This window comes from Lytechinus variegatus, chromosome 2 (genome assembly GCF_018143015.1).
Source record: "Lytechinus variegatus isolate NC3 chromosome 2, Lvar_3.0, whole genome shotgun sequence".
Classification (NCBI taxonomy): Eukaryota; Metazoa; Echinodermata; class Echinoidea; order Temnopleuroida; family Toxopneustidae; genus Lytechinus; species Lytechinus variegatus.
In genome coordinates this window covers 60548083-60574217 of record NC_054741.1, presented here as the reverse complement: position 1 = coordinate 60574217, position 26135 = coordinate 60548083, and the positions used below count along the sequence as shown (strand labels likewise).

The 26135-nt window shown below is 36.2% G+C and overlaps 1 protein-coding gene across 1 annotated transcript; it reads right to left on the bottom strand.

Annotated features, from left to right (window-relative positions):
• Nucleotides 1–25067, bottom strand: LOC121408526. The gene is made up of 4 exons (XM_041600013.1): nucleotides 25053–25067; nucleotides 7194–7623; nucleotides 3856–4017; nucleotides 1–3292 (listed from the first exon to the last, which is right to left on the bottom strand). The coding sequence occupies exons 2-4, from the start codon at nucleotides 7513–7515 to the stop codon at nucleotides 3225–3227; spliced, it is 552 nt and encodes a 183-aa protein (XP_041455947.1). The 5' UTR covers nucleotides 7516–7623; nucleotides 25053–25067; the 3' UTR covers nucleotides 1–3224.
• Nucleotides 25068–26135: the final 1068 nt, after the last annotated feature.

Sequence of the window (26135 nt, the reverse complement as noted above, 5' to 3'; positions counted from 1 at the left end):
TACCAATATTCATCTCCATTCGCAATAGAGAAATTTATCCATTACAGTAGTACTTTACTCGATTTAAAAAGAAATTCTTGAATACAAAGTTTTCTGATTCACTAAATACATTTATGATAATGAATTGACTACTGTTTACACTATTACTCTGAATGCTACTTACGAGAATCCACATACCTACAAACAGAAAAGTGCTGAGCTACATTCTACTTTACCCCCAAACATTTAGGGGTACATATATATCCAAACAAGAGACTCAAGTTTATCAAAAAAGACATCATACTCTTTCCAATAAATAAATAACTCACAAATTCATATGAAATTGATGACACCTATAGATTGTTAGGGGGATGTATGAAACTTAAAAACACAAAGTTTTAGGAACTTGGTCTCATATCTCTGGTAAGGAGTTATGAAATATATGTATGAACTTGGCACCTAGCACAATAACAAGTTGAATTTGCCAAAACATGCCAACACCTGTTTTGAAATAGTGCAATTCATGAAAAAAAAACTATCAACAAAACCTGATGTCTTTAAAAGAAACATTGCTATTCTAAAGAGGAAGCCTTATTACAATGGTTTTAAAGGGTGTTGCAAAAAAATATATACAATCAAATGCAAATTTCAGATGCAAATTAACAAGTGATAGATCAATTTTAACTAAAGCAAACCAAGTAATACTTGCTAATGCAATGAGCAGACCATCAATTGATTTGTGGTCCTAAAATGATCTTGCCATAAACTGCAAGTTTCTCGCAACACTCTGTCTGTGCTACATTTATGGGAAGCTGAAAATGTGAAAATATGCTAGTGAACATTGTATGGTTCTTTTGTTTTCTCTGGCCTTCCTATGTCCCATACAGTCATTCACGATTAAATGTCAAATAAGCTGATACACTGAACCTGTTCCGTTACAAATTTGCATAACAACTGGCTATCCATACTAAAACCTCAATTTTAGACCAGGGCCCTGTAAGACAAAGGTTAGCGACAAATCGCAAGTTTGAAAGAACAATTCTGATTGGTTCCTCGTCAGTCTACTGAGCAAAATGCGCATGCAACAATGATCTTGATAGGCAGTGTTATTAGCGATAAATCGCGAACCTTTGTGTTACGGCGGCCCAGAGTTTAAATCAAGCCCCGAGCTCAGAATGCATGCCCCATGGTTCAAACACTCTCCAAACCTTCTCTCTTGAGTTCCTTCACAGATAAGTAAAACGTCTCATCCTCACTCTCATACCACAGTCACACTGACAAAACAAACTCTGGACCAAGCAAAGCTAGAATGTCACTTACTGTGACATGCCATGGGCCGATTAAGAGTCCGCTTTGTTTGTGCGACTGTAGCAAAAGGTACAGTTCCCATCGAAGAACAAGATGATATTAAATAATATCCATTCTATATGCAATTTCATGAGCATGAATCTCGTGCAATCCTACGATTCTGTAAGTCATGGGGTGCATACTGTAATAACAGCTGGTAATTAACAATTGATTAAAAAAAACATTAATGAAACTCACCAATCACAACAAATGCATCACATTTCAAAGTTGAATTTGGTGTGCTTTAAAGTTTTACTACTACCAAGAAGATTGGAAAGAGCTTGAGGGGGCATAGCAAGAAACTTGCGACTAACTGCAAAGTCTTGCCGTGTTTTAATTACAAATTTCCAGTTGATTGCTGGTCTCCATGGAAAAGGTATGAAATCAATTACAATCTATCTTTTAAAAATAACGATCAATTACAATTTCAGTTTCTTGCTCCATCTCTTCAATTACCGGTATGTCATTTCATAAATTTTTCACTTAAATTCATTCCATTTTTTTGCTTTAGCAATGTACATTGGAAACAAACGAAAAACAATGCAACAAGAATCCATAATTTTGAGGGAGTGCATCCTGATCCCAACACTTTCCTCCCAAGTGAAGCACATTTAATTCTATCATGCAGCATTTACTGGCAATGCTCCACAGCACCTGAGGTCTGGCTGGTTAAGCTCAGCTTTACAGCCAAGTCGGCCAGCCTTATTGAGTGCATCTTGGCTTGGAACCAAAGTGGACAATTGCTCCGCATCGCAGCGTGTCCCTAGCGTGTTCAAATTCATCAACGTACCGACAAGTATCAATTATCTAATGAGCCAGTGTCTACAGACAATCAACCTGTACATAGGCAGCATTATAACCCAATATAAATATCTTGCTGTTCACAGTCAAACTGACATCGGAGTGGAGGGGAATTCCCTACGCCTTCAAGATCTCCCCTTCTAATCTTATAATCTTTCTGGTCCCAGAGAACTCTTTTCCCCTAGAAAATTGGAGAAGAGAGCACTCACAGGTGTGGAATTCAATGGAGCGCAGCTAATTTCCAATATAAATACGGTCAAATGACGGTATGCCATTCAAAGATGGGATTGGGAGCCCTTATAAACGTATTGGTATGAATCTAGGAAACGTCAAACCCTCAAAACCCTATAACAGCACACTATGGCTGTATCTTACCCTTCGAATACAAACTTATTTTTTAAACACCTCTTTTTCCCAGAATAAACTAAAAGTAGATCAAGGTTCATCAGACTAATTCTTGCCAAGAAAGAGTTACATTCAAACACATTATCTGGTAACAATAAGAGACTGCGGGATTTAATCATTCTGGTCCAAGGCTTGCTGCATGATTTGAAGAAAAAAAAAGAGATTCAAATCTAGAAGTTCTTTATCAATATTTTTCTTTGATACCTTTGGATGATGTGCTTACTTATGAACACTGCAGAATGGAAGAGTAACTATTCAATTATCTAATTTTAATTTAGTCATCTGGGAAATATTTAAATCTACATTCAAGCAGACTTGAAACACAAACTCTCGCAGACATGACCGATCCTCAACAAATCAGACAGAGGCAAGTTTATCAACTGAAATTCTGAAAAGCTAAGCTTATAAGAACTGACAGGAAATGCCTTTACATTTACAGCAGAGCATAATTTACAACCTCTGTATGTATATAAAATAAATGCATTAACACCCACCACAGAGGGTGCCTATTTTATCCTTCATGCTTATGTTCGGTCCCACATGTTCAGTTTTAATGGGGTATCATGGCGTGATATATATAATGTACCATGTTCAGATAGCACCAGCTCATATTGCATGCAGGATAAGGTTTAACCTTGGTAAGGTCCGAGGAGCGTTGCGTCAAGTTGGCATGGAATGTTCACATAGGATAATCATGTTCTTGCACTGCGTTCAGTCTCTGCTAAACACTCCCTCACAAGGGCCTTCGCATGCGTGATACCTGGGGAAAAATGACAAAAAGATACATTCATGTGCCATAGAATTAAAAATGTTTTAATCATCTTCATCCCTGTCTCAGTCACCAATCGATCATCAGGTATTGTTTTTTTTTATATTGACATTAAATCTGAAATCTTTTATATTTGCAAAGACAGCTTTACCACATATACACCTTTATCACCATGGAAAAAAAAAGAAAATGCTTAAGAAATTTTCAAACATCTCAATATTTTACTGTGGTACATATCTGTATGTACCAACATATTTATCATCCAGAAATGAACAAAAATTTATAAATGGAAAGTTTGAAATACAAAAGTTTGATCTGAGATAATATTAGTAGAAAAGGTGATTTTGTTATTTCCAGCAGGATGCCAAACTTATTTCTTCTGAATAAAATAAATTGATGCAACAAATGTTTTCAGTATTACATGTAAATTTTTATTTCCTCTCTTTCTTCTTATATATTTTGTATGACTTTAGAGCTCTGCATCACAGTCTATTTGGCCAAACCACAAGATATGGCCAATTTGTCCTGAAACACCCTTATCAAATTATCATTACCTCTTCTTAACCTCTCTGTAGCTGTCCTACTACCAGCATAGGTTGGTCTGATATCCCGACCCATGTCCTCGATGACTGCCAGCAGCTCGGCGTACTTGCTCTGGGGTGCTGTAGGTCTCTGTTGCTGGAGTTGCTGGATGACTGCTGCGGCATTCAAGGGTCCTTCATAAATTATGGAAAAGATGCAAAGTTATTATGTTTTCCAGTTGACCAGAGGTTAACTTCCCTATGGAAATTGGGAAATTTCTATAATTGACCTTTTTGATGTTGGTGCTAGTACCCAGGGGGGGGGGCACTTACATTGACGAGTTGATACGGTGTCTTTATCAAGATAGGGCACGTTAAAACACAAAAATAATGAAAAAAGGGCATCTATTTCGCTAGGAAAGCTACGTGTTTAGGGTCAAATTTGCGGGGATGATAAAACAAAATTAAAATGTTTTTTTTAATACAAAGGATGTCCTTTTTGCCCCAACACTACGTGTTTAGAGTCCGATTTTCGCGAGTTGTGGAAGGTGGGGCCATACTATACATGTGTAAACATGCTAAACCAAATGATGTGTAAAGGTAAAACCGACGACCGACGGACCCATGACATAACAATAAAATATCGCTGTACTTACGGGTTCATTTCAGGGAATAATTGCCAAGAGTATCGTTTTGTTTTCAATACTTGTTAAGGGTAGGGTTTCACATGCTAATACTTGTTAAGGGGTGCATTTTCAGAATATGGAAAATACGTGTTTAGGGTGCTTTTCGAAACACCATGGTCGTGCATGTTATCCACTCGTCAATGGAAGTGCCCCCCCGGTGCTAGTACGTGCTAGGTCAATTTTTAGCCCAGCATCAAACTTAAACTGAAGTTGGTCCTGGAGGACAACTATCTCAGGTTAATTATATGATGTTGACTTTTTTTTCTGTAACTAACATCATGAAATGGAGATAGGGAGGGCAATGCATATCGTGCTTCCAACACCAACATCAACACTAAACTTGGAATCAGTGCAACTGTGGGTGTTGACTTGACACATTTTAAAGGGGATCGGCTTTGGTAGGACTTCAAAATCAAATCCACCAAATCGTTATCCTTTGAATCCTCCATATTCTTCACCACAAAATCAGAAGTAATATCTCACAAATTTCAAATCAATTTGCATAATGGGATGAAAAATTACCAGGTACAAATATACTTTACATCTTTTCATTTCCTTGCTGTACATGTATCTTCTCTCTCTCTTTCTTTTTCTCATCCTTTTCCATTTCTTATTCCTCCTCTTTTTCTTACTCTCTCTCTAACTCCACTCTATCTCTCAACCCCCCTCACCCTCGTGAAAAGTGCTCTAAGACACAGGAAACAGGATATCTGCAATTTCCAAGAACATCCGGGATTATAACTGGATTCTGTCAACACCCATCATCCTGATCTTGTTTTGCAATTTCACTGAAAATGATGGTCACAACTTGTCCATTTCTGAAAATAAGCTTAATTCAAACCTAACTGATTAAATCATATATTTCTTAATGGTTTGATCTGTATTGGAAGATCCTGTGATTGAAAGAATGAATCGAGACTTTTCTCAGTAATCACATATTTACAGACAAACTTAATCCATTTTTTTTCTGTGAGAAATATCCCCCTCCCCTCCAATAAGGTCTTAGGGAAATCCAATTTCCTTGTGAAAAATATATACTCTCATAATTTGAAAACAAGATCATATTATACCCCTAATGGGACTAAAAACAAAATATAATTTGGAAAGAACGGAAGTAAGAAATAGTTAGTCCCCAGCCCCCAAACAAAAATCCCCCACCCTTTGCAATACAAGTGACTTAGATTGGCTTACAACATCGCCTGTTGATTTAAAAGGTTGGAAGTCATCATATTCCTGCTTAAAAGAACATTCTTTGAATTATGACGAATCAGTGACATTTATCAAATCAGTGACATCTTGGTTGCTGCAACAACTGTCATTCACAATTATGGATCTAGGAATTCATGCCAAATAAAATTACAGCCACATAGCAAACATGCCTGTTTACTGGGAGGGAGATGAATTAATGGATTTTTTTTGTACATCACTACCTCACTTACAATACATGTAACAAACAAATGAATAACATTCAAAAGTATTATGGGGTATTATTTTGTCAATTATCAAAAAAAATAAATAATAAATGGATGATAAATACATGGATGGTGAGATGATTTCAGGCTCATGCCTTCATGTGTGCAAATGTATGTAACTTGCCATGCTCATGTACAAACAAATCAAGAAACACAAATAGACTGCAGGAAAGGGAATATTTGATTATCTTTTTTGATATAGCAGATGAGAATGAGGTGGTTGTAAAATCCATCTGACACACTCTTCCAATGGTTAATCAAATGATGGAAAGTCATTTTAAACACACATTGAAATCAAACTAAAATTTTAAAATAAAAGGACTTGCAAAAGACAAGACATGACAATAAGATTTCACAATATAGATTATTTTGTAAGAATAATATTTTACAGAGAAATTTTTCATAGCTGCAAATGAGGTTCAAGAATGAATTTATGGGTCTTTCCACGAAGTTGAGGCACAAATTGTGATATGCTTTTTTCAGCATAACTTAATACCATACTATACTATACATTTATTGTTTGTAGGCTTTACATTTCTATTAAGACCATACATTTTACTAGAAATTTGGGGGCCATTTAGACAACTTTTCCATGAAGTTATTAAGCAAACAGTGCATAATACTGTTTAGTAGACAGTGTCCGTGTAGGATCGTTATATTTTCATTTGGTCCTAGAAGTTCAATTAACGCAATTAGACTGACTAAAACTTGAAAAGTAACTACATTTACGTGGTAAGTCAGTTAGCTACATGTAAATACCACAGATTTCCTATGCATACATTGAAGTTTCAATAGAAAATTTTATAATTGTTATGGCGTCCATGTAGCATTGGGAAATGTCACATTTGACGGACATCGAGCATAGTGACAATTTTGAAATTTTCTTTTGAAAATAGAACTATATGCAAAGGAAATCTGAGGTATATACATGTAGCTACCTGAGTTAACAATGAAATGTGCATATTGTATCAAGAGTTGGTCAACCTAATTGCCATAACTTCACTTACAGGACCAAATGCAAATATCCAGATGCTACACAGATCCCGGGTGCCTGTAATAGCATCATTCTCTGTTTTGCTTAATAACTTCATAGAAAATCTAAGTCTAAATACTTACTTTAGTTCATAGAGAGATGAATGAACAATGGAAACTGAATGGTCAACAATGAATAGGAGGCAAATGAAAACAGGGTGTACAAGCAAAGCATAAATACCTTTGGTTTTTGATGCATGCACATGTGTCCTACCTCCAGCAAATGCTGGTTGAGCAGAAGACGAATGACCCTGTTTCACCATCAAGTTGGTGGGTATCTCCTGACCCGGCATCATCTGAGGATTACCCCCTCCTCCGCTGCCACTGCTCCCACCCATATGCATGGGCTGTCCACTCAGCATGCGACCAGCCCCTGCTCCCGCTGAGGACACGTTCATAGGAGTTGCTGCCATCTTGGACGAGTGGGTAGATGAGGAAGACGACGATGGTCCGGGGATACTGGGGACCACGAGGATGACAGGCTTCTTGTCAATCTCAGTCATGAAATGCTGTGCCCCACTCTGTTGCTGCTGCTGCTGTTGATGGTGAAGGTGTTGCTGCTGTTGTTGGTGGTGATGTTGTTGCTGCAAGTCCAAGAGCTCTAGCTGATCCTGTGGCGGGTAAAGCGAGAAGGGGTAATGATGATACATCTTACGTGACAATCGCTGCGGCCTAGATTCTCTTTACTTAACAAGGGTTATTTCCGTCACGCCACACGAGGGTCCCTCTTTGTGGCCCCCTTTGAGTAAACTTGACAACTTAATTGTTGACTATAATTAGCACTGCCCTCCTTGTGGTGCCGTCTTTGCTTGGAGGCCTACCGCGTCTCGACTCTAGGAAGCAATGAATGTGACTGAGACACATGATGAAGGGTTTGGGATATTACTTGCACACTCCATGAGTGCTCTTACTTCTTTTAGTGATGCACACAAATGTGGTTTGGTGAGTCATGACCAACACTCAACATGTCAATCAAGACCTTGGAATATTTCTATGTCTGGGGAATATTTGAGCCATTTGTTTAAACAACCTGAAAGAGTTTAGTGTTACCTTTACCTAACAGGACATACATATTAAGTTTGCCCTCGTTTGCTAACTGTACATAGGTATTTCTTTTGCGTACATTTTCTAGATTATTTCATGTTCAGTATAGGGCATTCCACTTCATAGACCTCCCATATTTTTCTTTTCTTTGTATTTTTTTTTTAAATCTATGATCATTCCCTTTCTCTCCCTGACATACATGTATTCCATCTCATCTAGCCTCCCTGTTGTATATGGTTGTACTCTTTCTCATTATTCTCTTTTTTTTACAATCTCTCCACCCCTCTCAATACCTTCTCCAGTAATATCTACATACATGCACAATGAATCTCATCGGATCACCAAAAGCTGTTTGTTTTAAAAGTAATTCAACTTTTTCTAGTATCAAAATTTGCTAAGGCATTGGTGAATATTTCAATTCATTGATTTCACATCTCTAAAAACATATAAGATACAATACTGTATATCGAGGTCAAATCAAATCAATCAAATGATTCCATTAATTAATTGAGTAAAGAATGAATGTCTTTTCGAAAGTCAACTGATGTAAGTCTGCATCTTTTTTTAAGAATTGTATTTTGTATATTCCATTAATCTATTTCTATTCTTCCTTTTTCTTTCTTTATTATCTATTAAATATTTTCAGTTGATTTTCTTATTTCTCATCCAAACATAAATTCTCATTGCTTCGCTCCAAAATCTGTGTGCGGGGGGGGGGGGGGGGGGGGAATGACTTGACCCTTAAGGTTAAAAAAGGGAAAATAGACAACAGAAAAAAATAAATAAAAAAGGGTGACATATTATACTAAAATTTTAATTTATCTTTATGAATTAACATTTTGTGATCAAAACAGCATAAAATGAATCTATTTAAGCCAGCAAAATTAAAAAAAAAATCATATGATCTGTTGTGATTTTGTGGGAGAAATCATGTTATATGTAGACAATTTTTAGGTTGACATGCATGAATTGTACAGTTGCACATTGCCAAAAATTTGCATTATTTTATAGTAAACCAGTTCTCTGCTCATCCTTATGAATATGCAATGAGTTAACTAATATTGTCTCTCCACTTACTCTTTTGTATTTGATTATATCAAATTAAAACTTTTCCAAATTCTGTCGTCTACAAATGCAAATTAAGATTGGTTAATGATTTCAGTGAAAGATAATCAATGCTGAAACTCACTTTCTTTTCTTTTTTTTACAAGGGAGACCTGTTTACCAGTTCACACACACACATGAAAATGTTCATGTATTCACAAATTATTGTCAAAATTTTAAATTCAGTAACTTCATTATTTGTACATAATTTGATAAAATTTTCAGCACTTTGCTTATCAAATATTGCTCTATAAAAATGTAGACATCATTTTAAGCCTGGTATATCCTGTAAGTCAGGTATAGGAGGTCGGTTTATACATGTACATGTACATGTAATTGCAACATTGACAATTTTTTGACAGAAGATGGCAGTCTTAAAAAAGCTACACACACATGATTATGAAATACATGTATCCATTCATTCTTGAAATTTCCTATTGCATTTTGTGGTGAATGTTAACCTGATCGATAATTCAGTGTTACTTTCACTAAAATTTACTTTAAAAAAAGCAGAAAAAGAAAAGATATGTCTGAAATAAAGCTTTATTTTCATTTTTCGGCAAATGTACATGTATACATGCACACCGACTTTCTACAGGTTCATAATATGCCAAGTAAAGTTCTAAACTGTTGTTCTTTTTCGACATATGAATGCTGCATTATGTGCGAGGAACCAGGGGGCCATTTCATAAAGCTGTTTGTGAGATAAGAGCGACTTTAAAGAGCAAGTCCGCCCCAGGAAAAATGCTGACTTAAATAAATTGAGAAAAATGAAACTAGCTTAGTGCTGAAAATTTCATCAAAATCGGATGTAAAATAAGAAAGTTATGACATTATAAAGATTCACTTATTTTTTCTCAAAACAGTGATATGCACAACTAGGTGAGTCAGTCGATGATGTCCATCACTCACCATCTCTTTTGTTTTTTATTTATTCTTTGATTTAATACAATATTTCATTTTTTATAGATTTGACAATAAGGACCAACGATGCTAATTCCACACATTCAGGGAGGAATAAATCGTTGTATCAATTGACAATAAGGAGAAAATTAGAATATTTCATATACAAAAGAAATAGTGAGTGGATGAGGTCATACATGTAGTCTCCTCATTTGCATATGTACCAGCTAGGATGTGCATATAAGTTTTGTGAGATTAAGTAAAACTTTAAAATGTCATAACTGTCTTATTTTACATCCGATTTTGATGAAATTTTGAGTGTTATGCTTGTTGGATTTTTCTTTTTATTCAATCAACTTTTTGTTAGGGTGGACTTGTCCTTTAAGAATGACTGGTGAACCTTTCTTACGCGCTAAACCTTCGTCAATGAATATACCATTTGAGCGTGATCAATTCATCACGGACGGACATTTGATAGATTTTGAAAATTTTGAAGGCTTGTAACAAATTAGGAATAAGATGAACATGGTTCCTTTGTGTTTTATAGTGAAGGGTATGACAAAGTATGCTGAATGATGAAAAAAGTTTGTTGCCATGGTTACCTACAAACATAGGTATCCACTAAATGTGCCATATCACGGACGGACATGATAGAAATGTGGTTTTCAGAATTTTTGTACATTTTTATTGTTTCTACCTAAATAGCTTAACATTGACCAATAACTGTGAATGCAACTAACACTCAGGTACTATGTTAGCTTCTAGCTTAGCTTAGGGCCTAATGGGAAAAGCGCAGTACAAGTAATAAGTAATAATAATAATAATATTGAATTTTTAACCAATATCAAACTTCTGAGAGAATTGCAAATATTTTCCATCACGGATGGACACAATTAAAATATATTGGAATTACCTTGTAAGAAGTTCTTATTACTTTTTTAAATATTTTTTTTGTACATAAAATGTCACATTGTGAAAAAGAAATCACATCCATATTTACAAAAAAATGTTTAAAATTCAGTACATGTATATCATACCTTACACCGCAGTTACCGCTAATTCCTTTCAAATGATGGTCGAAACATCGTCATCTTCGATCCTTTCGTTGGTCAACGTAAGTTGCCATCTTGGATGACTTCATCATCTTTACAGACGTATTTACCAGTCGCTATATATCACAACTTGTGCCGCTTTTTGTGCTTGTAGATGTGCATGCGTTCGGAACCTGTCGCTCGCATTGATTGGCCAGGATATCGAAAATTTAATCAGAAAGCCTTGATAAAAGCACAACTCGTTGACTCCTCTCCGGCAAAAAAAAAAAAAAATAAGGAATAACTCATTGGTAACGTATATTTTTGATATTCTATAGAACTTACATAGTATCAAAAGAAAGATTAGAGTCTAACGAAAATAGTGGGCCTTCATTCAAGATAATGTCATTTAGAATCTAGAAGAAATTAAAATCTGGACAAAACCCGTCCTCCGTATTGCCGACCATATTACACATGCAGGCTCGCACGAACACACTACCGTCGGTGAATGGGGATTATAGTAAAATGTCAGAAAATGTTGAATAAATCCCCAGAAACGACGGTTATTCCTGTCTAGCGACACAACCAAATATATAGGGGAAGGCGGGGTAAGTTGTGACACTTTTTGCATTTTGCATGCTAGAATTGATATGACTACTAATATTGTAGAAATAAGTACCTTGCCATTAAATTTGATTCTTGGGAAATCTTTTTCACCTATATATAACTTTCTACCCTCACAATGAAAGTTATCGTGACCTTTGAAAAAAACGATGTCAAATGGCTCAACTTGCCCCATCAGAGGGGTAAGTTGTGCCACCGTCTGGGGTAAGTTGAGCCACAAAAACTATTTACAAAATGTATGCCGGAAGAACCAGGATGTCAATTTTTCATTTAAAGTATTTTCACTTGCTAATTCTCTATAAATACTAACATCTTCTAAAAGTAAAAGAATTGTCATGTAAATTGGCACCTTTCTGCCTGCATATCAATGGCTTTTAAATTTTTTATTTTTTTATCATATATCACCATAAGAATTACCATGGCTCAACTTACCCCATGTTGATTTGGCTTAAATTATCTCAGTCCAAACTTATTGCGATATTTTCACTTCCACACATTTCTTATGCATTCATCATGTAAAATACTATGACAAGAATGAGAATCCATACCTGGACTAACAATATTGTTCTTATTTCTATGATATATTTATAGGCGTGTGTGGGTGAAAAGCACTATCTATTTTACACCCTCTTTTACTTTTTTGGTTGAAATTTGTATTTTTCCCTCTAAAAAATTACTTTTGATTCATTACTTTTGTTTCAATATTGAAAACAAAGTGGTGGGGTTAAAGGTTATTTAATGGGTCATCAACACCACCATGATGTCTGACTCATTCATTATTAGCCTGGGGGTGGTGGCTAAACTTGCCCCTCTGCTCAACTTACCCCGCCTTCCCCTACTAGGCTTTTGCCCACATAAAACATCACACATAATTTGGGATTTCACATTCTGCTATGACACTTACCGAATCATTTAGATCCTTCCGTGACTTCTCTTTGAAGTTTCTTTTAAGAAATATGTATATTTTCTTGATCTTTAGTGAAGATTTCACGGAGACAAAAATTGATCAGTGACGAAATCAATTATTGGCCAAAAGAGGACGTGCGACTTATATTCATATCAAAGACACGACAAGGGAAAGACTAGGCACCTACACCAGTTTAAAACACACGCGTCGCATGCAACACACACAAATTCCACAAGCTCTTGGTGCGTCACGCACAAAAAGCGAGCGACACAGGAAAAAAAAAATTATAAAAAGTGGGGGAAAATCATCGGAAATAATTGTTGCAACATTTATCGGCAATCCTCAAAAATATAGGATGTTTCAGAATCATTTCGGCAACAGACAAACTACCATCTTATCATTTGATGACCGGATAATATCCATGCATAGACACTGGCGCATTTCCACTTCTAGCCAGCCAGCCAGCCATGCTAGCTTTGCCAGCGCGCTAGCGTGGCTAGCTACATGTAGCTGAGCCAGAGCCGGACATAAATGCTATTTTTTGAACTGAATTGTCGGCGATGCGACATAACCTTTCATTTTTATTGTATACCGTATTCTGATAGTTTTCAAGAAATTTTGATTTTAATATAAATTGTTCCATATAATTTTCCCGCTAATTACTTGCTAAGTATATTCTTAACGTTCATTCTCAATTTCCCAATTTCTGCTGTCATGTCACAACAAAATAATTGTTGGAATTCTTGGATGTATGAACTGTACTAAGTACTAGGCTTGGGCGACCTCCATATGGCAAGCTATTTTAACATTTTCTGATATCAAGAATTGTTAGATTTATTGATGGGTCAATCCACGTCAAATCAACCAATTTTCAGACAATTTGTCACCCGACCCCCTTCGATTTTCTTTAAACTCGCACCAAATGTTCCCCCAAGTGTCTGACGGAAAAATCTGAAATATTTTGCCCTAAGGTCAAATGATTGCTAAGATACGGCCTCCCTTAGCAACCAATGCGTGGCCAAACAACCAAGCTTTAAAAAAATTAGCTATTTTTGATTGACTGCTGCAACCAAGTTTGATGTAAAGTCACATCTTTATCTTTTGACCTTGACATTGATCTAAAAATAGCTGAAAATGCTTAAAATTAGCATATTCACAACACCCGTGAGTTTTACAACACATTTCAGAATTGATTTTCTTACAGACTAAAAGCCTGATTATGTTGATATTTGCAATATTGGTAGTCCATAATGAGTACTTGGATGATCTAGTATTAAGTTATTTTTTTTACAACACAATGACCTTGAAAAGATGGCTGAAATTCGCCCAAAATCTTTAATCCACCAAAACCCCATTGTTTTTACACTGACTTTCATATTATGTGTCATTTCAACACAAATGATGATTTTAAGCTGATAATTGCAAATCATGTTCCTTTCAGGTTGCCTTTTAATATCCAAATAATACATAAAGTCACATCTTTATCTTTTGACCTTGAAATTTATCTAAAAATAGCTGAAAATGCCTTAAAATAGTATTTTCAGCTACTAAAATAATCATTTGTGTTGAAATGACACACAAGTGAAAGTGCGTGTAAATACAGTTAGCGCCCTATAATCACGGAAAATCGACCTGATTTATTGTTTATAATGATTTTCAGCTGTATTTTTAAAGGTCATTGACAATTAGTCAAACTATTTGTGATGCATATCCTTTTAGTACTAATTACAGACTACCATTACAGACAATACCAGTATTTGTTTGCTTTTCATTTCTGATTGCAATTTGAAATGTGCTGATAAACTGTATGTATCGTTTTACATTAGTTTGGGGGTGTTTACGACCATTTTCAAATGCGTAAACAAGCTATTTAACATTTCGGTCACAAAAAATTTTAAGTATCCCATGAAAATATAGGTAATTGTCTATCAGAATACAGAAATTGGTGTTGCTCCTCGATGAGACGAGGGGTGATCCGTGACCTTGAACTTGGCAACTTTTAGAAAAAATCCAACTTTGAGGGCGCCCTGCAAGAAAACGACGTGCAAGTTTGAGCCAATTTTTTTGTAGGTCTGTTGAGCAAGTGAGTCTTCAAATATGCATAATATTGGGCTCTAAGCTAATTGAATTTGGAAGTTATGAGCTTCCAAAAGTGCACCCCAAATCACTGACTTGGATGCTTAACACCATTTTCGGCGACCTTGTGCGCAATAATGGCTGGTCAGATCTGTGCCGTAATATACTGTGCATGTTAAGACTAAAAACTTCTTCCAATTTCCAGAAAATAAGCACTCTACCTCATCAAACTTGGTTGCAGCAGTCAATCAAAAATAGCTAATTTTTTAAAAACTTGGTTGTTTGGCAACGCATTGGTTGCTAAGGGAGGCCGAATCTTAGCAACCATTTGACCTTGGGGCAAAATATTTCAGATTTCTCCGTCAGACACTTGGGGGAACATTTGGTGTGAGTTTAAAGAAAATCAAAGGGGGTCGGGTGACAAGCATTGGTTGATTTGACATAGATTGACGTTGATATCATAAATTCATTTCTTGTGATATCAAGAATTAATTTCTTATTAAAAATCAGAATGATTTCTTGCAATATACTGACGCTCGAAATCAGAAATGAAAATGAAGATCTTGATATCAAGAATTAATTTCTGATTAAAATCAGAATGAATTCTTGCAATACATTGACCCTCAAAATCAGAAATGAATTCTTAATATCAAGAAATTAATTCTTGATATCAAGAAATCTAATAGTCATAATAGTGCATCATTTATATTTCTTAGTGAGTTCATAGCTAGAGCTATATAAAATATATCTTAACTACTTAGGACCTCAAAACAATTTTAAAACATTCCCAATCGATCGTTCATTAATCTGAGATGTTTGTGACTTCTATTTTGTTTTATTTTCTTTTCCGCAGTTGTCAGAAAAATATGTGATTTATATTTATTTTTGGAGAACGGGAGTCCGTAATGAAAGGCATATCAAATATATTTCAACTCAAACACCTCAAAACAGTGTTAAAACATGTCCTGATAGATGCGTGATTTTCCTCTCGGAGAACAGGAGTCCGTACCGAAAGGTATATCAAATATATTTTAATTCATCGACACCTCAAAACAATGTTAAAACATGTCCTGATAGATCGTTCATTAATCTTAGATGTTTGTGACTTCTGTTTTTTTTATTTTCATTTCCGCTGTTGTCAGAATAAATGTGTGATTTTTATTTCTTAGAGAGTTCAAAGCGAAATGTATATAAAATATATTTCAACTCGTTAGGACCTCAAAACAATTTTAAAACATTCCCAGTCGATCGTTCATTAATCTATGTTTGTGACTTCTATTTTGTTTTATTTCATTTTCCGCAGTTGTCAGAAAAATGTGTGCTTTATATTTACTCTTGGAGAACGGGAGTCCGTAACGAAAGGCATATCAAATATATTTAAACTCAAAACACCTCAAAACAATGTTAAAACATGTCTTGATAGACGAGTGATTTATATGTCTTCTCGGAGAACTGGAGTCCACAACTAAAGGTTTATCAAATATATTTTAAGTCAATACACCTCAAAACACTTTAAAACATTTCCAGACAAAAAGACCCCTAAATTTTTAGATAAACAGCAACTTAACATTTCAATATTTTTGCCGATATCAATTTTTTTATTTTTAAAACAAGTGCACACGAAGTTACCAATAATAGCATTTCCATTCATTTGAAAGCAAGATAAAGAGCATTGTAGATTAAATGCTTTGCTCACGGGCATAGGTGACGTGGCTGGGGATCGAACCCCGGACTTTCAATGTATAGCCAGGCGCCTTAGACCATTCGGCCACGGCACCTCTCAGTTGGTGTGCGCTGCCGATTAGAACAATATTACAGTGAACTTCGCGGATTGGCAATGAAACTTGACTTTACTGGGATCAAAGCGCATGTGAAAATCAAAACATCACATGGTCAATTCCATTGTGACTTATGGGACATTTGATACTTTTTTCCACATAACTGAGGTGCATATCTGAAATAGTAGCTGCACAAACATGGATTTACTTTATTAAACTGTAAGAAGAATACTGAAACTTACTACATACAAAAATGTATGCTTTCAGCTTGGTTGCATAGGGTGCTAGATCTTCAGAAATGTCATTGTGACTTATGGGACATCGATGGACCACACAAATTGAGCTCTTTTGTTCAAAGTGCCATATCTATCTCAGTTTTATGACAATGTTTTTAGATTTGGGCTTGGAGATTAACCAGTGATAGGGCTCACTAACAGTTCTTGAATTGGACTTGATTCATTTCATTTGTTTCAGTAGTTGTGTGCAATCGTGTGTGACTTATGGGACAAGTGAATGTGACTGATGGGACCCTATCTCATTTCATGGAATTTACATTTCCTCTCGATGACTTTTTAAGTCAAACTTAATTTCAGCATGAATAAATATTCCCTAATAAGATGACACCTTTAATAATTCATGTCATTGTGTCAGAAATAAATTCAACAAAGGGCAGAAACATCTTTTCATGCACTTCATTTATATAAAGGATATAAAGGGAACATTAACAAAAAAAAGCTTCCTAACTTGTCATCAAGTTTTAAGAACTGTAGTCAAATAAGTACAAAATAATCAATAAACAATTACAATCATAAACATTTAGCAAACAGATGAAAAATGAACAATTAGAAAGAATGTACACACTTTCCATTGTGACTGATGGGACATAATGCTAGGACATATTTGTTACAGATGGGACAAATAAATGTTGCTTTTCTCTATCTGTCTCGTACAGTATGGTAAAAAAATGACCTTTACAGTGTATACATGTTAGAAAATTAAGACATTAATGCTGCCATGAAGTATATCAATATTCTTGTTAATATATTCTCTTTTGTGTCAAATGCTCATATTTTTCATTAGTTGTTGATGTTTATGATAAAACAGATGGATATCAGTGCACAGGCAAATTTTTGACAAAAAATATTAAAATTTTGGCATAAATTCTTTAAAAAAAATTTATTAACTGGACTGTCTAGAAAACGGTTGCAATCGATTTCTACTATCTAAACTGCATGTACATGTATACTTGTATAGTAAAAAGTGTATTCATTTACATGGAAGATTTACCATTGTCTGTGCAAAAAATATTAAAATAATTGATTTTCATAAAAAATCCAAGATGGCCGCCAAAAATTGCCAATTTGGAACCCCATGGGACACGATTTGACAAAGGGAACATCAAGATTCATTAACTATACACTTCAGGCAATACAAAAAATGTTGGTTAAAAAATATATCATGGGGGTGCACCCTATCACAACTTCTTTTTTTGCCAGCTGCTTGGGTTGATATGTCATCTCTTTCATAGAAATTCTTAATGCCTGTAAGGACATCATCATTTATAGAGTATCAAAGTGATGATGTCAGTTGTCATGGTGTAATGGCGGCCTGGTTCTAAACAAAACCTGGGACCGTTTCATAAAGCTGTTGTAAGTTAGGAGCAACTTTAAGAATGACTAGTGATCCTATCTTATATGCTAAAACATTGCCAATTTATGATGACATTTACCACAAGGATCATCGGTCGTTCTTAAAGTCGCTCTTAAGTTACGAAAAGCTTTATGAACCAGTGCCCTTTTACGACTATCAGAATGATGGTAACAACCAGGGACAACACACATCACCATTTTTGCAAATACAAATGTGTAAGACGATCATGCAGCTGCGACTAGGCAATTCGATGTTCATGACATTGTGACATCACACTTCGGTCCTCTTTAAATGCGCATGTTCCTTTCTATTGGCAGGCGGCAGGAATGATTCTGAGAAAACTTGATTGCAAGCTTCTGAACATTTTTTTTGGCATTTACAGGGGCTTTAATAGCTCTGCTCATGGTAGCCTTAAATGCATCTGAGGACTGGTGCTCTTATTTTGACAGGATCCAGAGGGTCGCTCAACTACAAAATTTGTGACTGATGGGACATTGACATAGGTTTTAATAGTTTCCATGGAACTACAACCAAGTTCACATCATATGTAAAACAGTGGATGCATACTCCAAGGGGACAAGAAAACCAAGAGAATGATCTGGACCTAAAAAATGAATAAAAGCTAGGGTGAAACAAACCCAATTTACCTGCACTCAGCTTTGCATTTTAGCGATCATATTCAGTTTTCTCCTTTCTGGACTGGGCACACAATGCAAACTTTTTTTGTTGTTGTTCAATGCACTGCCTATGATATTCAGACTGTTTTTTCTGACAGTCAGCATACTGTTCTCCAGCTTTTAAGCATTCTTGTCTCTCTCTTTGCTGTCATGGACAGCTTTAAGGTGGCATGGTTTACGAACTGTATATGTGACTTATGGGACATGTGACTTATGGGACTTAAATGTATGTCCCCCCAGTATAGCTATTTCAAGTCCAATACAGATGCAGCTTGATTTGTTGAAGCAAGCATGTACTATGGTAGATAAAAAAGTCCAATACTTGTCTCCAGGAGTCTATGGCAGCATATGAGGGAAACTTAATGCTCAAAACTGTGACTTATGGGACATCAAACATACACACCTTGAAATGTATTTTGTGCCTCACAGTTTCACTGCAGCGTGTAAAACAATACAGCTAATGCTAAATTATTGCTTGGAGGTCACATGGACAGTGGAATTTTTCATCAGCACCCTTTGCTTGCCAGGAGCCAGGGATGGGTGAAAGTTGTACACTTTCTATGAAATCTTAGTACCAAAATGCAACAGAGTGTACATTGTGTATTTTATGAATGAATGAGGGTATAGTAAATATAAGTGTGTTTTTGTAAACCTTAAACTGTAAACTTATTAACAGTATAAACAAAATTGCTCAGAAAAGAAATTTTTGAAAATGGAAAAATGCAACATTTGGCTGGAATTGACCACATGTAAAATCGGCCAACACCGAATCGGCGGGTTTCCGACACGTGTAAGAAAAATCCTGGTGAGAACCACTTGTTCACTGCTACCACCCTGCCTGTGGTGAATCTACAGGTAGGACTATGGTATGCCAATGCTGTACATAGCACACATTTTAAAAAATCATTAAAATATCACTTTTTTGACCAAAATTACTAATTTCTATACAGTTGCAATTTATTTTTCATTAGTAACTTATGAATAATTTTTGTATACACCAGAGCGCTCAAAAACTTGAATTTTGGGCATATTTTTGTGTACGCCCTTTATTGGTGGAAAGTAATATGGCGAGAAAATTTTCATTCTCAATATTTATTTCCAATTAAGAAAAAATAATTTAAAGAATCAAATTTACATAAGAGCCACGTTATATGATGAATAGCTGTAATGAAAACTGAAAGTGTAAGAAAACCAACCATTTGACCCATAGAAAAAGAGAAAATAAGCCAAACAATGCCACCCTTAATTTTGCCACACATGGAGATGTAACCGAGAACAAGGTTATATCATAACCTTGTTCTCGAATGAGTGCCGAGAACGCTGACCTACACTATTTTACACGCAAATCGACGCAAGGCATTACGCGAAGTCTGTGAAGTGTCCAATCTTTTCATTGTGTAGACTTTGGTATACCGTATTATTGACGTTCGTTTAAGCGCTTGTACTGCTGGTTTCGTTCCAGGCACGTATATTTTTTTCAATTTTTTTTATCTTCGTTTTAAATTAATTGCGAAAAAGTGTTATCATCGCTAATAATAATCTTGAATTATGTTTTTGAATGTATTTCATTTATTGGTGCCCATAATTAGTAAATTAATCATAAGAATTGCGCATTCAAAGAATCTAGACAGTTATAAAATTACAGAGGAGCTAAATCAAGGTTATGAAATTTATAGCGCCACCAGCGGGCTTCCTTGTATTTCCGTAGAAGAGACAAGCGAAGTCACTTTCCAGGCTGAGGTAAGCAAAATTTTCTCTTTTTGGACGATTATTATTTCCAAATTATTTTATTCTAATTTTTCAATGTATCGCTACTAACCAGAAAGAGCCCTGGTGAGTAGCGAGGAGTTTCGGCAAATATTACTTCAGCAATGAAGCAATGTTTGCCGACTACTTCAAAATCCAGGGTCAAACTCGGTCCGTTGTACAAGGTATAGTATATACTAACCTCGTACTAGTGTGAGTGGAGCGCAACAAAATCAAGACAAGAAGAGTAGACTCACGACACAAGGACGAGGTGTTTGCACATAGCAGTTTGCCTTGGAAAATTTGGCAGGATTTCTTTTTTGACTTAAGTCTTAACAAAATTAACAGGTGTAGCTCAAGGTACAAAACTTAGGCCTATTCTCTTTCTAATAATGATAAATGATGCATGTATAAAATCTCAAGTTCCATATTTTAAATATGTTGATGACCTCACACTAGTTGAAAGTCGCAACCAATTTCAACCATCCAAATTACCAAACGTGCTCTCGGAATTTGACCAGTGGTCCGTTAGCAATAATATGACACTTAATCCATCTAAATGTCAGTGCATGCATATAATTTTCTCTAGAAATATTGTTGATCAAAATCGTATTTTTATTGGAAATGAATGCTTGAGAACAGTGCAAAAAGCTAAAATACTAGGTATAATTGTTCAGTCTGACTTGAAATGGGAAAGTCATATTTCAGACCTTTTATGTCGTAGTAATAAAACCTCTATATGCTTCGTTGTCTCAAAACGTATAAATTACCACTTCGCGATTTAATAACAGTATATAAGGGTTACATTAGGCCAATTTTGGATTATGGAGTACCAGTTTTTAACGGAAACCTAACACAAAACCAAGTTTCCTGTTTAGAACGTATTCAGTCAAGAGCATGAGAATTATGCTCGGTGAAGAATACACTAATTATACCGATGCTTTAGAAGTGTGTTCTTTACAATCTTTATCTGAAAGACAAAAACAATTGTGTATGAACTTTGCTGTATCCCTTGCCAACAGTCCACTTTGTAACCATTGGCTACCTATGAACAACGATGTTGATTACTCATTGAGGAAAAGACCTAAATATCGTCAGTTTCATTGTAAAACCAAACGTTTCCTAAACAGCCCATTACCTTACTTTATAAATTTATTAAACGCTAACTTGAAATAAGTTTGTGTTGTTCCTTAATATAGCTAGTTACCTGGTTGATATACATAGGTCTACAAACATCTACTGTGCAAGTTGTGTCTTGCTAATATACCGTGCCTAATAGTCAGCTCACAAGCTTCAGATGAAAAATTTTACAATTTTTAGAACTTTTAAAACTCAAACACAATTGAATAGGTTTACAGGTTTTTATTAGTCATGATTTTAATGCATGTATTTAACATTGTAACAACTAAAGGGAAACAATGTTTGTTTTTTATGCCAATATTTTACTCATTTTTATTAAGATTTCTCACGAGGTGGAAGATATATTATTTTACAAACTGCGTCATCCTTCAAATTTTAAGTAAACGTTCTCAGGTTTTAGCAGGACGGATTCTTGGGACGGGCGACCACTCACCCCCCCCCTTGGTTTTTTTTTTTTTTTTTTTTATCTGTATGCTTAATGAGTGCAAGGTGCGAGGGGTGACTGCTGGGTTGGCGGGTGCAGTTGTTTGATTTAACGTGCTTATGGTTGTTAGATGAATGAGGAGTGTGGTATGAATGTGTTTTTTTTTTGTTTTGTAAGAGATTGTTTGTCGGCCCTATTAATGTATAGCTCCAGTGAGGTTAGCGGACCCTATTAACAGAGATGCCAACTTTTGGAAATCAGAATTAGGGAGGATTTGCAACTGCCACCAAATTACGTGCGCATAGCGCACATCTCGAGCGCGGAGCGCTCGACCCTTGCGGCCGGGGTCCAGGGCCCGCCTTAGGGCCCTGGAAGCTCTGAGTTTCTAGATGTTCTCTGGTGCAATCTGACCCTTATTTTGGGGCATTTCACATGTTTTTAAATCAACATTGTTCCCACTTTTTAACAAAAAATATCAAATATGCATTTTTACATGTAAAAAAAAATGAGGGGACAAAAGTCAAAAGAAGTACCTGTTCAACAATAATAAGCAGGAATTATATCACTATCGGCTATAGGCAGGTTATGTTCCACTATAAATCCAGTAAAGAAAAGCTCAGAGCTGGTCCCTTGCTTGGTAAAATAAAGACAACAGGGTACTAGTGGAGCTCGAAGATCTTGTCTTCGCAATGTCCGTAGGCCTATGCCGTTTGCTCCCTAACGTTAAGTGCTTCCGAATTATCATCACGACCTCCCTGCTCAACTGAAATGTCCACGCTGCAAATTGCGCAAAATGCATGGTAAATTCCTCTTTCCGACTTCCGAACACACAGGTACTGGAGACTGTATTCAGTCTTATACTTCTGAGACCATTTCTTGGTCTTCTTTTGTTGATTTTCCGCCATTTCGTGCCAATATCAACCCATCAATATGCCGAAATCACACACCGATATTCCACCGCACGACTCGACAAATCCAGTGGCCGCGAGCGCACACGCCTCGCGAAGCTAGCCGGGCCTACCGGCCTGGTGCACAGTGGATTCCCGTTGGGCATATCACATGCACCAGCTTTTCGCTGCTCCTTATTTTTCTACCTTTCACACAGAATTTAGTAGCAGCGAACGTAATGGAGTTAATACATGCTAAAGTTAGCAGACGATACATGTACTTCCAATCCAATTTGATCAATGCAAAAAAAATCGTAATTTCGGGAGGATAAGGATGGTAATCGTAAGGGCGGGAGTTGGGATGAATTTTCGGGAGCCTCCCGATGAAATCGGGAGGGTTGGCATCTCTGTATTAAGTTCCGCCTGAGCGATGGATTTGAATAACCAATTCCATTGCCCAGGTTGAATGGTGTTGTTGAGGGATTGGCATTCCCTGGCTGGAGCTGTGCATTGAACTTGACTGCTCGCTCGTCCCCAGACACCTTCCTGTCTTTAGTTCTTTTGTTACTTGCTTAAATCTATGTTTTTATTGTTTGAATTTGAATGGCGGTGTTTGTCAATAAGCATCCTTCCACCACCACCACCTTTCAGTCTTCTATTTGTTCTTTTGTTAAGTTGCATTATATTTTCGTAATCATTTCAAGTTTTGATGTTTTTAAATCAGTACACTATTTATACATGTATACCTGTAATAAATTTTACACAATTCAGCCTTGTTTTGGCTGCAAAGTGCAATGATTTTTAATAAAGGCAGTGTATACAGCCACACGCGTGTGTCTTTACCATCCAGCCACACGCGTGTGGTTATATCCAGAACACATATCTCTGGATACCGCCACACGCCGCCAGTAATAGTAAAACACGTATGTCTGACCGTCTATATCACGATCAAAATAACCTCATTTCTTCATTAAATTCTTACATTCTAAACCCCTTTGATATCCTTAGATCGTTTCGATTTCATTCTCACCGTCTTCTCTCCTTGCTTTTCTTGTCTTGTTACAAACGGTCGTCTGTTTAACAGCAAATTCTCTTTTTCTACTTGTGTCGATTCTGGCTTCCTTCGCGGTGGCAGACCCATGCAGCGTAAGCGCAGCGCAGTATAGTAGACATACACAGTTTGGGTTTCGTACGTACGCGCACATAGCCTAGATTCAGTAGAGAATCGACACAAGTAGAAAAAGTGTGGAAATTTGCTATTTAACAGGCGGCCTTTTGTAACAAGACAAGAAAAGCAAGGAAAGAAGACAGTGAGAATGAAATTGAAACGATTTAAAGAAATCAAAGGGGTTTAGAATGTAAGAATTTAATGAAGAAATGAGGTTATTTTGATCGTGATATAGACGGTCAGACCTACAATACATACCGCGGTACGTGTTTTACTGTTATTACTGGCGGCGTGTGGCGGTATCCACAGATAGGTGTTCTGGATATAATTATAACCACACGCGTGTGGCTGTATACACTGCCTTTAATAAAACCTTTTCAATTCAATTCAATACCGATCATTAGAATATTTCCCACACCAAAGACAAAGTGTTTGAAATTGTCATAGTTTTTTATCGTTGGAAAAGAAAGTGTGTAGCTTTGGGTCGCCCAGGCCAATGTGAATGAAGGCCGCCCTGGCCTGACGTTGCCTGGTCAGCAAATGGTGCAGGGCACGAGCGCGAGCTTGCACACTAACGGTGTGGAGGATTTTACCCGGCCAGAGGGTGGAGGGATCAGTGCACGAGCCATACTAGTGAGGCACAAGAGCGCGTGTAAAGCGAATGGGAGAAAAAAAAAGAGTATCGGTATCACTATCAGACCACGGCAAACAGCGAAAATGCAACTTGAAATGCTGATTTTGTCACATGAATATCATACATAATACACATATCCACCCAAATCTTTGATCTTACCACTGTCCAAGTCTCCAAGATCCACGTCCGACGAAATTTACGAATAAGTTATACATTCCGAATGCAAAAGTAGGGTACGGTATCGTACCTTGACCTGTTTTTCCGTGAAACAAAGAAAGAAAAACCAAACAAGCGACACTAAATGCCGTTCCGGTAACAAGTGCTACGAAAATCTTTTTCAAAAAAAAAAAAAAAAAAATCCGTTGGCACTAAGGGGGGGGGGGGGGAGAAAAACATAATTATTTTTTTAAAAGATTGGAAGAAAAAAAGGAGAAAATAAGGGGAGGGGAAGCCGTTTGGAAAATAGAAAAACAACAAAATAGGCCTAATAACGAAGACAACAACAACAAGAACAATAATAATAGTAATAACAATAATAATGATAATAATAATAATAATAACAATAATAATAATAACAAGAGTGACAATAGAGAAACTTATGGTAAAACGACCCAAAACGGACCTTGGCCGGTAAGACGAACCCTCCCCATTATCGGCGTTAAATATGTACCAACTTAATTTAATTTATATACTGCATTCATTTCAATATAGCTAAGAAAAAGATAGTGGTTTTGGGCAAGAACCCGGCCGTGATGACAATGAAACTTGATTATATAAGACGATGACTCGGCCTATTTATTTTACTTAGAAAAGTGTCAATACGAAAAGTACTTTTGTGGGAACATGATGATATTGATTGAATAATGCATTGCATAGCAAATTAATAGTATGTTGATGGCCTTTATGTGCAAGTAACACAATGCCTCGAGATCATAATGCAATATTATATTAATAACAAGAATAATAATAATAAAAATTCTGCTCGTGCTTCCATGCAGTGTCCGGCTTTACCGAGATACTCCTTTTAAGGTTTGTTTTCATCATTAATGAGATATAATGAAAGTATTATTCATGAAAACAAAAGATGCCTAAATGATTTCGGATATTATAATCTTAAAAGAAAAATCACCAGGTCGCATTATTCATTTACTGACAGTTAGCCTACCCATATTTCAGAAATACAGTTTCGCGCGCTTCGCTCTCATATTGGAATCCTGAATGTTCTGTGTTCAGGATATGAATGAGAAAACATAAAAAGAATCAGCTCGTGCGCTTCGCGCATACATTGTCCATGCAGTCCTTAAGATGTTGATCTTTTTAAGCTTAAACT